Here is a 12,568-nt window from a genome sequence, read left to right on the forward strand (position 1 = left end):
TTTCCTTATAATGTCAAGCTATCACTCAGCGATGTAACAGCGCTGCAGTTTCAGGGCTTGACAGTGGCAAATCCCCCATCAGTTTCCACCTTCCCTCCACCTGATTTCACAGATATTTACTCCACATGGAGATTTCTCACCTCACCACTGGGGTCAGTTCTTCAGCTGGTCTCCATCAGTGTTGCTTCACTGAAGTCCAACGGAGTTGTTACAATTTATACCCGAGGAGGGCCTGACCCACAACATAATGAATGCCTGTTTACTATACTCTGGCAAAAGTTACTCGGAGGATCTGCATAGTCCCACAAGCATGGGACAATATTGGTCTCGTTGCTTGCGATTTTTAAATTCAGGATGCACCGGAAGCATGCTGTAGAGGTCACGCTTCTACAGGCTAATATTTGCCAACCACTAGAAGCCACAGTGCTTCTAATCAGTGCTGAGAAGTTAAACAATAAATTCGTGCTGACTATGCAGCCTGATAGCTTTTCCTATGTGTTAAGTCCAAGAGCACACCCCAATTTGAAAACTGTAACTAGAAGTCAAATTACTACTAAAATGCTTCAACAACTAACTTTTAAAATTGTTTTTAACAGATAAAAACTGAAAAACACTTTGGACATTAATTTAAACCCCCAAAATATACCTTTGGAAAATTAGCCAAAATAAACATTGAGTTTATTGAGAGAAAAACAAACATCAAAACTTAGAAGCCTTATATAGCCTATTTGTGAATTGCTTAGCTGTGACAATTTATGACATATTAAAAGTTAATCAGCACTTTATGAATGAACCTGGCATGAACTTCATTTAGTTAGAAGAAACTGGAGTATTTTAATGTTCTCTCAGGTTTTTCATGGGCTCTTCTAGGAACAGATATTACTGTGCATCTCACTCCCATCTCCCATGCTGCAGCCATGAATTATATTGTTTAAGCCACTACAATCAGAAGTGAAAGTATTTATTTGATTCCTTGGGCCAGGCTATCCTGCTCCTGTGGTGTGAAGCTGTGGAAATATTCATGTGGGGTTTTGGGGGAAAACAGGTCAAGATGTATCAGCTGACCAGCAGCTGTCCAGAATGCCAGACATGTTCTCCCCCAGCTGAAGTAAGGCAGGGTTAGGTCTGGGCATGAGTGGAAAGTTGCACGTCACATGAGACAGGCCCCCTTCCATCTTGATCTCCACCCTTCTAAGTGGGGAGTAGCGGCTGATGCTCCCTTGGGGACTCGCCCCCTGACCTCTCCCTACAAAAGCATGCAGAGAGCCAAGGCTGAGTGTCACACATATGGGCTCCCACGCCCTTGCCCATGTCCACTCTGTGGGACCTCCACACTCACAGAGGGGAGGGGTCATGGTGGGAGGCAGCCGGATTTGCCTCTACAAGCAGGTTCCTTTGTCTATTCTCATTTATACACTGAAACCTCTGGGGTTGCTTTGGTGTGACAGGGCAGAATCTGGCCCATAGGAGTCCCAGCATACCACCTCCCACCCTCTGGAGTCTTTTTTCAGCTAGGTTTGGATGGCCCCGCTCTTGCAATTTGCTCTGTTTCTGTTTGATTTAATCTCCAATCTAAAGTAATTTGAGACTCCTGCCATTAATGGGACACTCACTGTTTATGTGATTTGGAAAATCGCTATAATTTTTAATAATAAAATCATAGGAGGCAAAGGCACAGAAATTCCAAGAAGTCATTCATTCTTTACCCTTTAGAGTCTATTCTGTCACATGCACACGCACATGTCACTTTGCTCTTTCTTTTTATGCTGACAGCTGTACAGGGGAAATTTTTAAAAAGCGAAGTTTAAAAAAAAGAAGCATAAGGCAGCAGCAAATCCTTCCTGAGAAATAGCTGCCAACTGTACGTAAAAGCAGCAAGAGCAGCTAATTAAAAAGCCCTGGTGCAGAAGTAGATCCCTAATCAGGGAGGGCGAAGGAAGGCTTACACAGGTATGGAGCAACTTCAACTCCCATGGCAACCAAGCAGAGCTCTGCCATTATCTTACTCTGCAGTAATTCTTGTAGGATCAACTGCTTTCCCCTCCCCCTCTGCTCCCACCACCTTTTCAGTCTGCAGCAGTAGCAAGGAGGTTCTTAACATATCCTGGCAAAGCCAAAGCCTGCAGTATTCCTCCAGGCAGAACTCACACTGGACCAGCTTCTCCTCTCAGTTCCACCAGAGCAACCATATTGATGTAGGTGGGGTTACACTGATTCACAGGAGAATGCAGCACTTCTTGGGTGGGGAGAGGTGTTTGCCTGAGTAATGGTTTGTGGGCCGCCCGCTCCCCTATGTGCCCGTGGCCTTCAATCTGAACAGGAGGCATACAGGAGGAGAGACACCCATCCCTGCAGCATGCTTTCCCCTCCTCCTCAATTGACGCCCCTCTCCGGGGTGCTGGCTCCTTGGAGTCGGAGGGGGCATTGCATCTAGCTAGGTTCCTCTGGGTTATTCCCTTCCCACCAAACCTGCCCGGGGAACATGTAGAAGTCCGTACACAGTCAGTCCTGACTGAAGCTGGTTCCCCTCCCACTGCTGAGTAAAAGAGAGACAGATGCACCATATGACCCTTTGTAGCTTTCCTAGAATTGTATTAGCTTAGAAAGACACAAAACATTTATATTTAAACTTATCCAGTATTGCAGCAAATAAAAATGTTACATGTTACCCTCCTGCACCACCAGAGAGGAAAAGATGGCCTGTCATTAAGGTACTGGAATGGGACTCTGGAGATCTTTTGGGTTTCAGTTCTCAACTCTGCCACTGATTTCCTGTGTGACTTTGGACAAGTCACTTCATCTTTTTGGGCCTCAATTCCCCCACTGTAAAAGGAGGATAACAACACTTCCTTTCTCCCACTGACTGTGTGTCTGGTTCATTTAGATTTTAAGCTCTTCAGGACACAGACGATCTGTTCATATGTATCTGTGCAGTGCCGAGCATAACAGGAGCCTTACTTTGGTTGAGGCCAGTGGGTCCTACTAACATATAAATATGGGCGCTCAGCTGTGTCTGTAAATAAACTGCTATAATAATGGCTGTCATTCAGTTACCCCCATTTTTTAAATCAACCCACACATTTTTTTAGATTAAATTAGCTTTATTCGGGAAATAAATAAACAGCATGAAAATATGGATGGCTGATGTAAAAACTCCACTTTCTAAAATTACACAGATAGTTAAAAGAGTATTTTTTTCCCCACATACTACTTCACAGTGGTCATATGAACTGACATTCCAGGAAAAATACTTTTCTGCCCCTAAAAAAACATTTTGAACATACTTGCAAAATATTAAGCCTAGAAAAGAGAGAGCGAGAGAACACCCAACTCCTTCATAAGCAAGCTTATTCAGTTATTTGTCTGTAGTTTTTGGAAATTTGATATTTCATTACAACTAATTATTGAAAAGGGCACTGTCAAGATAAAAACAAGGGATTTGAAAAATCCAACCCTGGGTCAGCAAAAACACTTTAGATTATTAAGAGCAAAAGGACTTTTCACCATTTCTGCTGCATGTCTAACTACGATTTGCATTTCACTCAGCTTGCACAATAAAAGCAGACAAACAGTTTCATCTGTTTCTCGTGAATCAGGGACAGCACTGGGATATTTGGGCATCCAGCACTGCTCAGGAAAATATTTTTGCATGAAAAAAGCTTTCATTGATTAAAACGAATAAAACAATTTAATGAAACCATTTCACTCTCTTGGGCCCTGATCCTGGAAGCTGATCTAATTCAGGATTGGGGGTTATATTATGAACTCTGTGCCCTTCTCCTGCCCAAATTCACGTTAGGGTGCTGACAGTATCTCTTTAAATATTTTGTTTTGCATCTGAATTATCTGATAACCATTTTCTGCAAGGAGTGAATTTTAAAATCCATTTCTATAAAAAGCAAATGGCTCAGATTTTCCTCACAATATTAACACAAGTTGTTTTTAATTACAACTCAGAACTATTTTTTCCTGCCACCCTTCTATCACGTTCCTAAGCACTACTAAAAATTCAGCACTTATAGGCAGTATTTTAAAGTCCACATTTTAAAATAATCATGTCAGGCAGAGTCAGCCCTTATAAATCACATGTAAAACAGTGCTGCTGATTTACTGTGAATGAAGCAGGCTATTCCACAGTGGCTCCAGAATGTCTTTCATTGTATACTTCACGTCTTGAAGCCCTTTAGTCTGCTGAATACAGATTTCTCTGTGGAACTGATTCACTCGATTAACTGATAAATGCATGACAACTTCCAAGCATCCCAAGCGCAGAGGTGCTACTTACCATGTGTAACTTGTTACAGAGAAGTGGAGGTTGCAAAGAGATTCCATAGGAATACTCACTGGAGCTTTTTAAAGGCTATAGTCTGATGTGCTTTGGCAGTTTGCTTTCTATACTCTATTCAAAGATCTATTGTCCTCTTAATAAACATTTATAACTCCCGTCAGTGTTAAAGGCAATTATGACCCTACATCTAGGAGTGCATTTCATAGAATTATTTAATTGTCAGGCTGGAAGGGACCTCAAGGAGTCATCTAGTTGAACCCCCAGGACTGAGGCAGGACTAAGTATAGCTAGACCATCCCTGACAGAAGTTTGTCTCCCATAGTCTTAAATACCTCCAAGAATGGGAATTCTACATCCTCCCCAGTAACCTATTCCAGTGCTTAACTATCCTTCATCCTCCTTCACTTCACTAGTACTGTAAATAATGCAGTGTCTATTAAGGCTTATTACATTGCTCTTTAGGATTGCTTTAGTGGAAACTTGACTTGCAGAGTTCAAAGGCCCTGTAGAAATCAGTAATAGAAAAGATCCATTAGTTTAACTATTGTCCAGTGTCCTGCTTGTGCCAAATTGTTCACCTGAAGATATTGGTAAATGCTAGTTTCCAATGTCCCAAGCAATGGGGCTTTGATATGCTTCTCTTTCTGCGTTGCGGCACAAGTCCTGTCATTCTTTGAAGATTTCAGATTCAATGGCAGATCTTTGGAATTACACTTCAGTATTCCAAAATTTTCCTTCACAATCCCTGTCCATCGGACTTTCCATGAAAGAGGGTTAAATGACATTGGAAAGATTTTCCCAGATTTTCTGACCTATACAGTGAAAGTTAATTCCCACAGCCCTGCAGGAGTGCACTGCAGTACCAAGCAGAGACTCCTCTGGTGTGGCACCAGGAGGATTGTTTGCAGTATTTGGGCTTTCAAACAATTTGACTGGGACAAGAGTTACCACTGCAATCTTGTGAGTTACAGCATCAATCCAAAAATAATTCATTGCTCTGCAACCTATTGGAGAATTGCAGTCTCTCTCCTTCTCTTCCTCATCTTATATGGAAGTGTATTTTCTGTTTTCCCTGGCCAATTGCTACCATGTAGTCATTCCTCTTTCTTCGTTGATGTTTTGTTCCATCACTCCATTCTTCTCAGTGTCTGTTTTTCAGTTTGCTCTCAGCAGGGAGTAACTGTAGCTGTGAGAGAGTCTGTGAACCCATGACAGGATTTAATCAGTGGTTAAAGTGTACTGGGTTCAAAATCCTCTCAGTGGTCCACTGGGGCTAAACTTAAACACATGAGTAACTTTACTCATATGAGAACTCCCATAGACGTCAAAGGGGCTATTCATGTGTAAAGTTACTCACGTGCATAAGAATTGGCATAAATCCCAAGTGCTTAGATACTATAGTGATCAGTGATACAGAAAACCCTAAGATAAACAGGCTGCAATGGTTTTGGCTGAAAGTTCAGGAACTCATGCAACAAAAGCAAAAAGAACTTCACTGAATCCACCCAGAATGGCCTGTAAGAAGGGAGAGCAGGTGATGATGAGGCTATGAGGTCAGGGGACTAGCGATGGAGAAAGAATGGGGTAGAGACAAAGGGGGTGTTTGTAACTTTCTCTTTGGGATAAAGGGTTGTATTTGAACCCAATATACATATTATATAATAGCTGCCAGCCTTCCCAGCTTTACAATTTTTGTTATTCATTCCTTAGCTTTATTTAAAAAAATAAATGCCACAAACTTTTCTAGTGAGCATTTCCACTGCAACATTTTAAAAATTACTGTGACCCAGAGGAAGGTCCCATCATCAGAGTACATTAAAAAATAAAGAAAAAAGATAAAATAAATAAATATTGTACAATAAAGTCACTTGCCCTGGAGTTTCAGAAAGTGATTGAGCACTTAAAAAACCCCACAGACGGAATTTATCTGCTGCTTGAACTAGTGGATGTGGGGTTCTTGATGCACGTAGGAATATGTTGAGGGCCACAATGGGAACTCCCTCTTCTCACCTACTTTAGTCAAGCTCCTCCCTTTAGTAAGAGCAAAGGCATACTCACATGATGCAGCGTAATGATTCATATGACACAGTAAAATCTGGCTGAATCCAACAATGACATGGCTAATGTGCAAGAATATTTATACAGTGTATAAAATAAACACCAAAATCATATCATAGAGTGTAAGGAATTCAAGTTATGAACATTCAGCCACAACCCACTGCTTTCAAAGTTACACACCGATGCGTATGTCTCTGTGTGTGACTGATTGGAGAATCTGAATCCCAATGCAATGATAGACAGAATACAAATCTTTGGAGAGGGTACAGCATACTCATTTCTCTACAAAGGGTGCGGAGTTAAGACTCAGCCTTTACCCCTTCCTTTCCAGAAGTCTGGCAACCACAGGAGCACAAGAAAGGAGCTGGGGCTATGCTCCACCAGGAATCTGGCTAGCCCCGGACATGTGTGTATACATGTGGAGGGAAACAGGTGGGCAGGGGGAAGAAGAGGCTTGCTCCTTCTACCATCCCCACACGTGCACCTGTGCTGGGACTGACTAGAATCTGTCCCTCAGTTTGGAACTTAAGAGTATCAACTGTTTTTTTTAAAACACTATTTTGATAATTTTCAACAACATACTCCAGGACATTTGTACTGGTGGCATGAGGCAATGTGCTTAAGATACTATGGAGAAAGTAAACACAATGGGTAGATCTGCAGCTGATGTAGATGACTTCAGTGGAGCTGCAGGATCTGACTCACTGGATTTTGTGTGGGCATGAAAATACACACAAGGATTCAAGCTGAGGGCTCTCCCTAGAGAGACTTTGCATGGGTATATTGGCAAGTACCCTCATTCCAGGGTTTATGAATTTGTTTCTATAATACACTTAAGGAAAAGTGTATCTTCTTTGACATAGGCATATTTGGGTGACTGTAATTTGCACAAAGGGAGGAACATGGGACAGCCACTTGCAACATTCATGTCGCTCACTGGCCTTTGAAATGAAGCAGAAGTCAGGTCTGGACGAAAAGCATCAATTACATGCTCTCTGTTGTTCTGGTCAAGCATCATAAATGTGACCTGAAAAATAATTGAGGGAAGAAAGGAACAATAATGATTTCTTGCATTTCAAAACAAACAAACAAAAATCAAAGACACAGAAACATTCGGACCCTGTGCATTTTGACTAGTGCAAATGTGCTACAAAAAACAGCTGAATACTCTATCGAAAACTAAACGCAAACTAAAACCAATGTTTCCCAGCTGGCAAGGTCAGCTAATGAGAACAAGGGAGATTATAATGGTTCCCAGATCAAATGTCTAAAACTTTGCCACTTGTAAAATAAAACGAAGTCAAAAATTCTGTCTAGGTGGAGAATTACATGATGCAAAGACTTTCCCTCTCCCCCCTCTCCTGAAAATGTAAACAATAACCCATGAGTTTTGTTAAGACTGCTAAAGTAACTCTATCATTGTGGTTTGGATTTGAACTAGACAGATCGACTTGCTGTGTGCAAACATGCAGGAGGGATGAACAAAGTAAACAGTCTAGAATTTCCCCTGCTCATTATTACTTTTATTAACTTACTGTCATTTAGCTTGAAATATAAAATATAAAAACACCTTTTAAAAGTTATATGAATTCTGACCTTTGATTCGTTATTCTCTTTGGTTGGCTGGTTGGCATTATGGCTATTTATATAACGGGCTTACAGAACTATTGCTACACCAGAGTCAATGTTAAAACAGGGATCAGAACCTCATTAAACCTTTTCTCTCTTTCCTTTATTATTGTTGCTGATCATCAAGCTACATGTGCAACTGGGTAAAATAAGACACAGAGTAGGTGCCCAAGATCACCCGAGGGAGTTTATGGCACAGATGGAAACAGAATGCAGATCTCCCGACTCCAGCTCCTGTGCTTTAGCCTCTTCCTGTACTATCTAGGTACATGGAGATATAGAAATGATGATGATAGGCTTTGGCTTAATCACAGACAAAGTTTTAGATACAACAAACCCAGAGTTTCGAGATATATGAGATTCTCGGTTCTTGCAAATGGTACAGAGCAGAAGCACAAAATCTCAATATCTTTGGGTACTATCCCAGCCTGTTTAAAGCTGAATTCTGCCCTTGGATTAGAGCATGGCTTGTAGTGATAGGAGAGGGGAATGAAGCCATGCTTCAGTTCCATTGAACTCAGTGGAAAGACTTTGCCTGACATCTGTGGGAGCTGGATTGAGCTTCTAATGTGCAATCAGGTGTGAAGACTGCTTTACCCTTACGTTCTATGCAGCAGAAAAAAAGCTGTGATACCCCACAGCAGAAAAACCAGTAAAGGGGAATTAAGTATCTCAGCATTATGAACAAGAGAAGTATGTTCTTTTTACCTTGTGTTTGAAAGGCCATGGAAGCAGAGCATCATACTCCCCTTTCATGACAACAAAGAAGAGAGAGACATGTGTTCCTTTCCCTGTTCCATCGCCATTCAGATAAGTCCTCAGACAGACTTTGTAGCCATACTTTGCAGTGTAGAAAGCTGAAAATTAGAACTTGTGGTTAGTCAGGCCAGAGCCTACCAACAGTCTCTGAAAAATTCTGTATTCCTAGGCTCTCACATATGCAAAAGGTTTAAAATGCAACAGGTGCTCTGAGACCAAGGTGATGAGCATGGCAGATTAAATAGAATACCCTGTGGATTTCCAGCTGCAAGCACTGAAGGTCCAGTGGGGGAAGCCCTTTGAATGACTCAGACGTTGGTGAAGCTGATCTGTAATTACCCACAAGCGCATGTTTTATCTAATCACTTCATTTCCTGAGGGGAAAATGATTGCAGTAGCCACTCAGGGCTTTCTCAGAGTGACATCAAATGACTTTACTTGGGATGAAGCAATGCAGATCCAGCAGATGTCACTGTAACCAGCAGCAGTCAGAGGGCAAATAAACTGAAACGAAAGGCCACGTACAACAAACAGTGCAGCGACACTGAACTTGTGGGCAATATCAGGCTGTACGGCATATGTTTCACAACCATTTCTTAGATACCTTATTTGAGGACATCAGATCCAGCACTGTCTATATTATTTTTACCCTTTTATTTTCTGAACTAAATACTTCTAGGCCAAGTTTTTCAGCTGGGCTAGAGTGTGCCTTCCCTTTTTACACGTCCAAATGGGGCCCACAAAATTCCATTGACATTTTTTTTGCCAGCACAAATATCGACCTTTGTACCATTAGGTCACTGACTTTTGGCTGTAATTCAAGCTGTTTCCAGCTCCACTGCTATTATTTGTGCCCGCGATGGAAGAACAATTTTTTGCAGAAAAAAATAAATCCCGTTTCTACATATGCACTGCTACGGCTAACAGAAAAGAAAACATGAGTGCAGAAGCAGTTGTAGGTACACTAGTGAAGGTCAGCATACAGGCGTTTTAACATTCAGCTACGGTCAGACCAGTGACACTAGGCTGAAGTAGCCTCTGAAGACTGGCTGGACATCCACACAGCCAGCCATGCTACAAGTATCCCAGCATCAAACATGGCTGCTTGGGTTAGGCACTTGGCCCTGTATTTTGCCCTTTGGGCACCCTTCCCTTACAATCCTGAGGTAGAGAGGGTCAAACTATAACTACAGAGCAGAAGTTGCCTTGTATTATAAACAGACAGAACTAGTGTGTCCTTTTATAAATAGTGTCTTAGATCTGGGCACTATTTTAAAGAATCACTGGTCAAAAGAGCAGATAAGAGCATCATTCTTGAGACAACAGCTGGGTTTTCAAGAGCTGGATTTTACTGGAGTGTGTATACTTGATGTTTTTTACCTGGGGAAAATAAGCTGACTACTCGTCCAGTCACAGAGTCGTGGTATTTTCTGCTGACATCTGTAATTTTCCATAAAAAGACTCCATCGTAGGACGCTTGTTCGAAAGACTGGAGACGCTTATGGAGTTTGCTCAGGCCTGCATCTTTCTGCGCCAGACATCGGTGCAGCTCTGCAATCTGGAAAAAATTATTCCTGTTCAAACCCACTCTGTTCTCTCTAGAGGACTTTCTGCTGCAAAGGCAGTCCAATAATGCAAGGACTCTCACCTGTGCCTCACACTATGGAGAGTTGTGTGTGCGCGCGCGCACTTTTTTTTTTTTAAACCTCATGTACTAATTATTATAGAAGGCAAAAACACCTCGAGAAGTAACTTTTAAAATGCACAATGTTGGTTTAAGAGGATCGTGCTGTATCTGATTCAAGGTGCCTTGCTCTCTTATGACCTGAATCCAAGAAATGCTGAGCACCCCTAATTCTCCATACCTTTTAGGTGCCTACACATGGGTTTAGAGGTCTACTTTAGAAACCAAGGTTTGAAAATGTTACCAAAGCTACAGAGGGAGTTTTGGAGATGGGATTAGAACTCAAGAGTTCCTCGCTCCCATTCCTGTGTTTGGACCATGCCTACCCACCCTCCATGATTCTTCTGTATATTTACTAACTACACAAACTGAACATAGACACACGGTCATAATAAATGTTTACCTTCAATTCCAGGCTTTGTATTACACCTTGATCAAGTCCACTCTTCCTCCGAAAGGCTGCGATCTCTAGGTTAGAGGTCTCCACCTCCTTGTTGAGCACCGCCACAATATTCTCAAACACATGCAACTTGTTTTCCAGCTCAGAAATCACTTTCTCCCTTACTAGCCGTTGCAGACTTGACTCTTCCTCACAAACAGATGAGCCAGGAAAACAGTCCACTTCCAGATCTCCACTGACTTCCAGGGCCCCTTGGATCTGGAGATCGGAGACTTTTCTTTCCAAACCCTTCACTTTAGACTCTGCTGTAGCTAAGTGTGGGATGATGCCATTTGCAGCTCCACCAGCAGGGCACAAACTGGCCTTCAGTTGCTTTATATGCTGCAGCAGCATCATTAAGTGGGTCCCCACTGCAGTCTTTTCATGCTCTTTTGTCTTCTCTTTGCTGCCCTATTGAGAGGAGAAGACGCGATCATTGAACTAAAGTAACTGACTTAGGGACAAATCCTCATTTAGCCTTTATTCAGGCAACACTCCCATCAACTTCATGGGAGATAAACCCAAGTAAGGCCTTCAGGATACAGGCCTGACTCCATAGCACCAGACTTCAAAGGAGAGCAACAGGCTGCCTAGCTCCTGGGCGGTTGTGTGTGTATGATATGTACATATGCTACATTAACAAGAAAACAGTTGTTCAAAATTCCTCCACTTAACAAGGTGCCATGCAAATAAACAGCTAGATTCGCAAGTCGATCAATACTTAACACATGCACTGCACACAAAATATAGGAGCCATGTCTATTTACAAGGCAGTAAGAGCACACTAAAATCCAAAGCAGAATTTAGAAACCAGTTAATGCTGTGGGGGATACAGTTACCTTGCAGAGACTGTTTGACACGTGACAGAGTATCAAACCTGATATAGCTGTAGAATTATAATAATTACAGAACCGCCCTTTTTAATCTGAGTAGAAGATACTTTTTCTCCTGCAGTGTATCCCCCGCTGAATTTCACTCCTATGAACTGTGACAGTCAAAATCCAGTTCCATGCTCTTCCCTTCTTTTTTGCCAGAAGAGGTTAAGTTTTACCCCTTTACCAAAAAAACAAACAAAAAACCCAACCAAATGAAACCACCCTCGGTTTAGTGCCTGGGCTGGTTCACGCCAGCAGCTGGAGTGTAGCGACTGTACATTACTGGAGACCTTCCAGAATAGGTGCAGGCAGCATTTTACTCACCCTAAACGAGCAGCCAATCTCAGAAAACCGGCAACCCTCTTTGCTGTTCAATGTCGTTGAATGGTTCTGTTAAAAACAGCCACAAAATAATAAGTACCAATGTCAAGGGTTTCATTATGTACTACAATCCACTAGGCCAGATCCTCAGTTGGTGTAAATCAGGGTAGTTCCATTGAAGTCTATGGAGCAACCTCACTGAGGGTCTGGCCTCACACTGTATAGCAAAACCAAAGGTAATTCATTTACATGCTGCCGGACAAATCACCAAGTCTTGAACTGATGACCAAGCGATTTTGTCATGCACTGCCATGTGTGAGGCCTAGGTTCCATCTCTAGTCACCGGTGTCCTGAAATTTGAGCAGGTGGGATTGAGACCACAACCAAGGACATATCTAGCCTATGCTGACAGTAATTATATTCTGTTGTGGATGCCTGTAACAATGGCCTGCACTGCAAGCTTCTTAAGTACTGTTGATTTTATATATCACTAAGAAGGGCCACTTTCTGCAGCA

General features: G+C 42.1%; 1 protein-coding gene across 4 annotated transcripts in view; it reads right to left on the bottom strand.

Moving 5' to 3' along the window:
* Positions 1 to 3,110: 3,110 nt before the first annotated feature.
* Positions 3,111 to 12,568, bottom strand: part of TRAF1 (TNF receptor associated factor 1) — a 56,109-nt gene continuing 46,651 nt past the window's right edge. For all 4 annotated transcript variants that reach the window (XM_075120613.1, XM_075120612.1, XM_048822722.2 and 1 more), the window contains 5 exons: positions 12,057 to 12,122; positions 10,822 to 11,268; positions 10,115 to 10,292; positions 8,684 to 8,832; positions 3,111 to 7,373 (listed from right to left, as the gene is read on the bottom strand). In XM_075120613.1, the coding sequence (XP_074976714.1) occupies positions 7,155 to 7,373; positions 8,684 to 8,832; positions 10,115 to 10,292; positions 10,822 to 11,268; positions 12,057 to 12,122 (1,059 nt within the window). In that variant the 3' untranslated portion in view covers positions 3,111 to 7,154. The remainder of the gene's footprint in view (positions 7,374 to 8,683; positions 8,833 to 10,114; positions 10,293 to 10,821; positions 11,269 to 12,056; positions 12,123 to 12,568) is intronic.

Source organism: Caretta caretta, chromosome 16, assembly GCF_965140235.1.
Source record: "Caretta caretta isolate rCarCar2 chromosome 16, rCarCar1.hap1, whole genome shotgun sequence".
Lineage (NCBI taxonomy): Eukaryota > Metazoa > Chordata > Testudines > Cheloniidae > Caretta > Caretta caretta.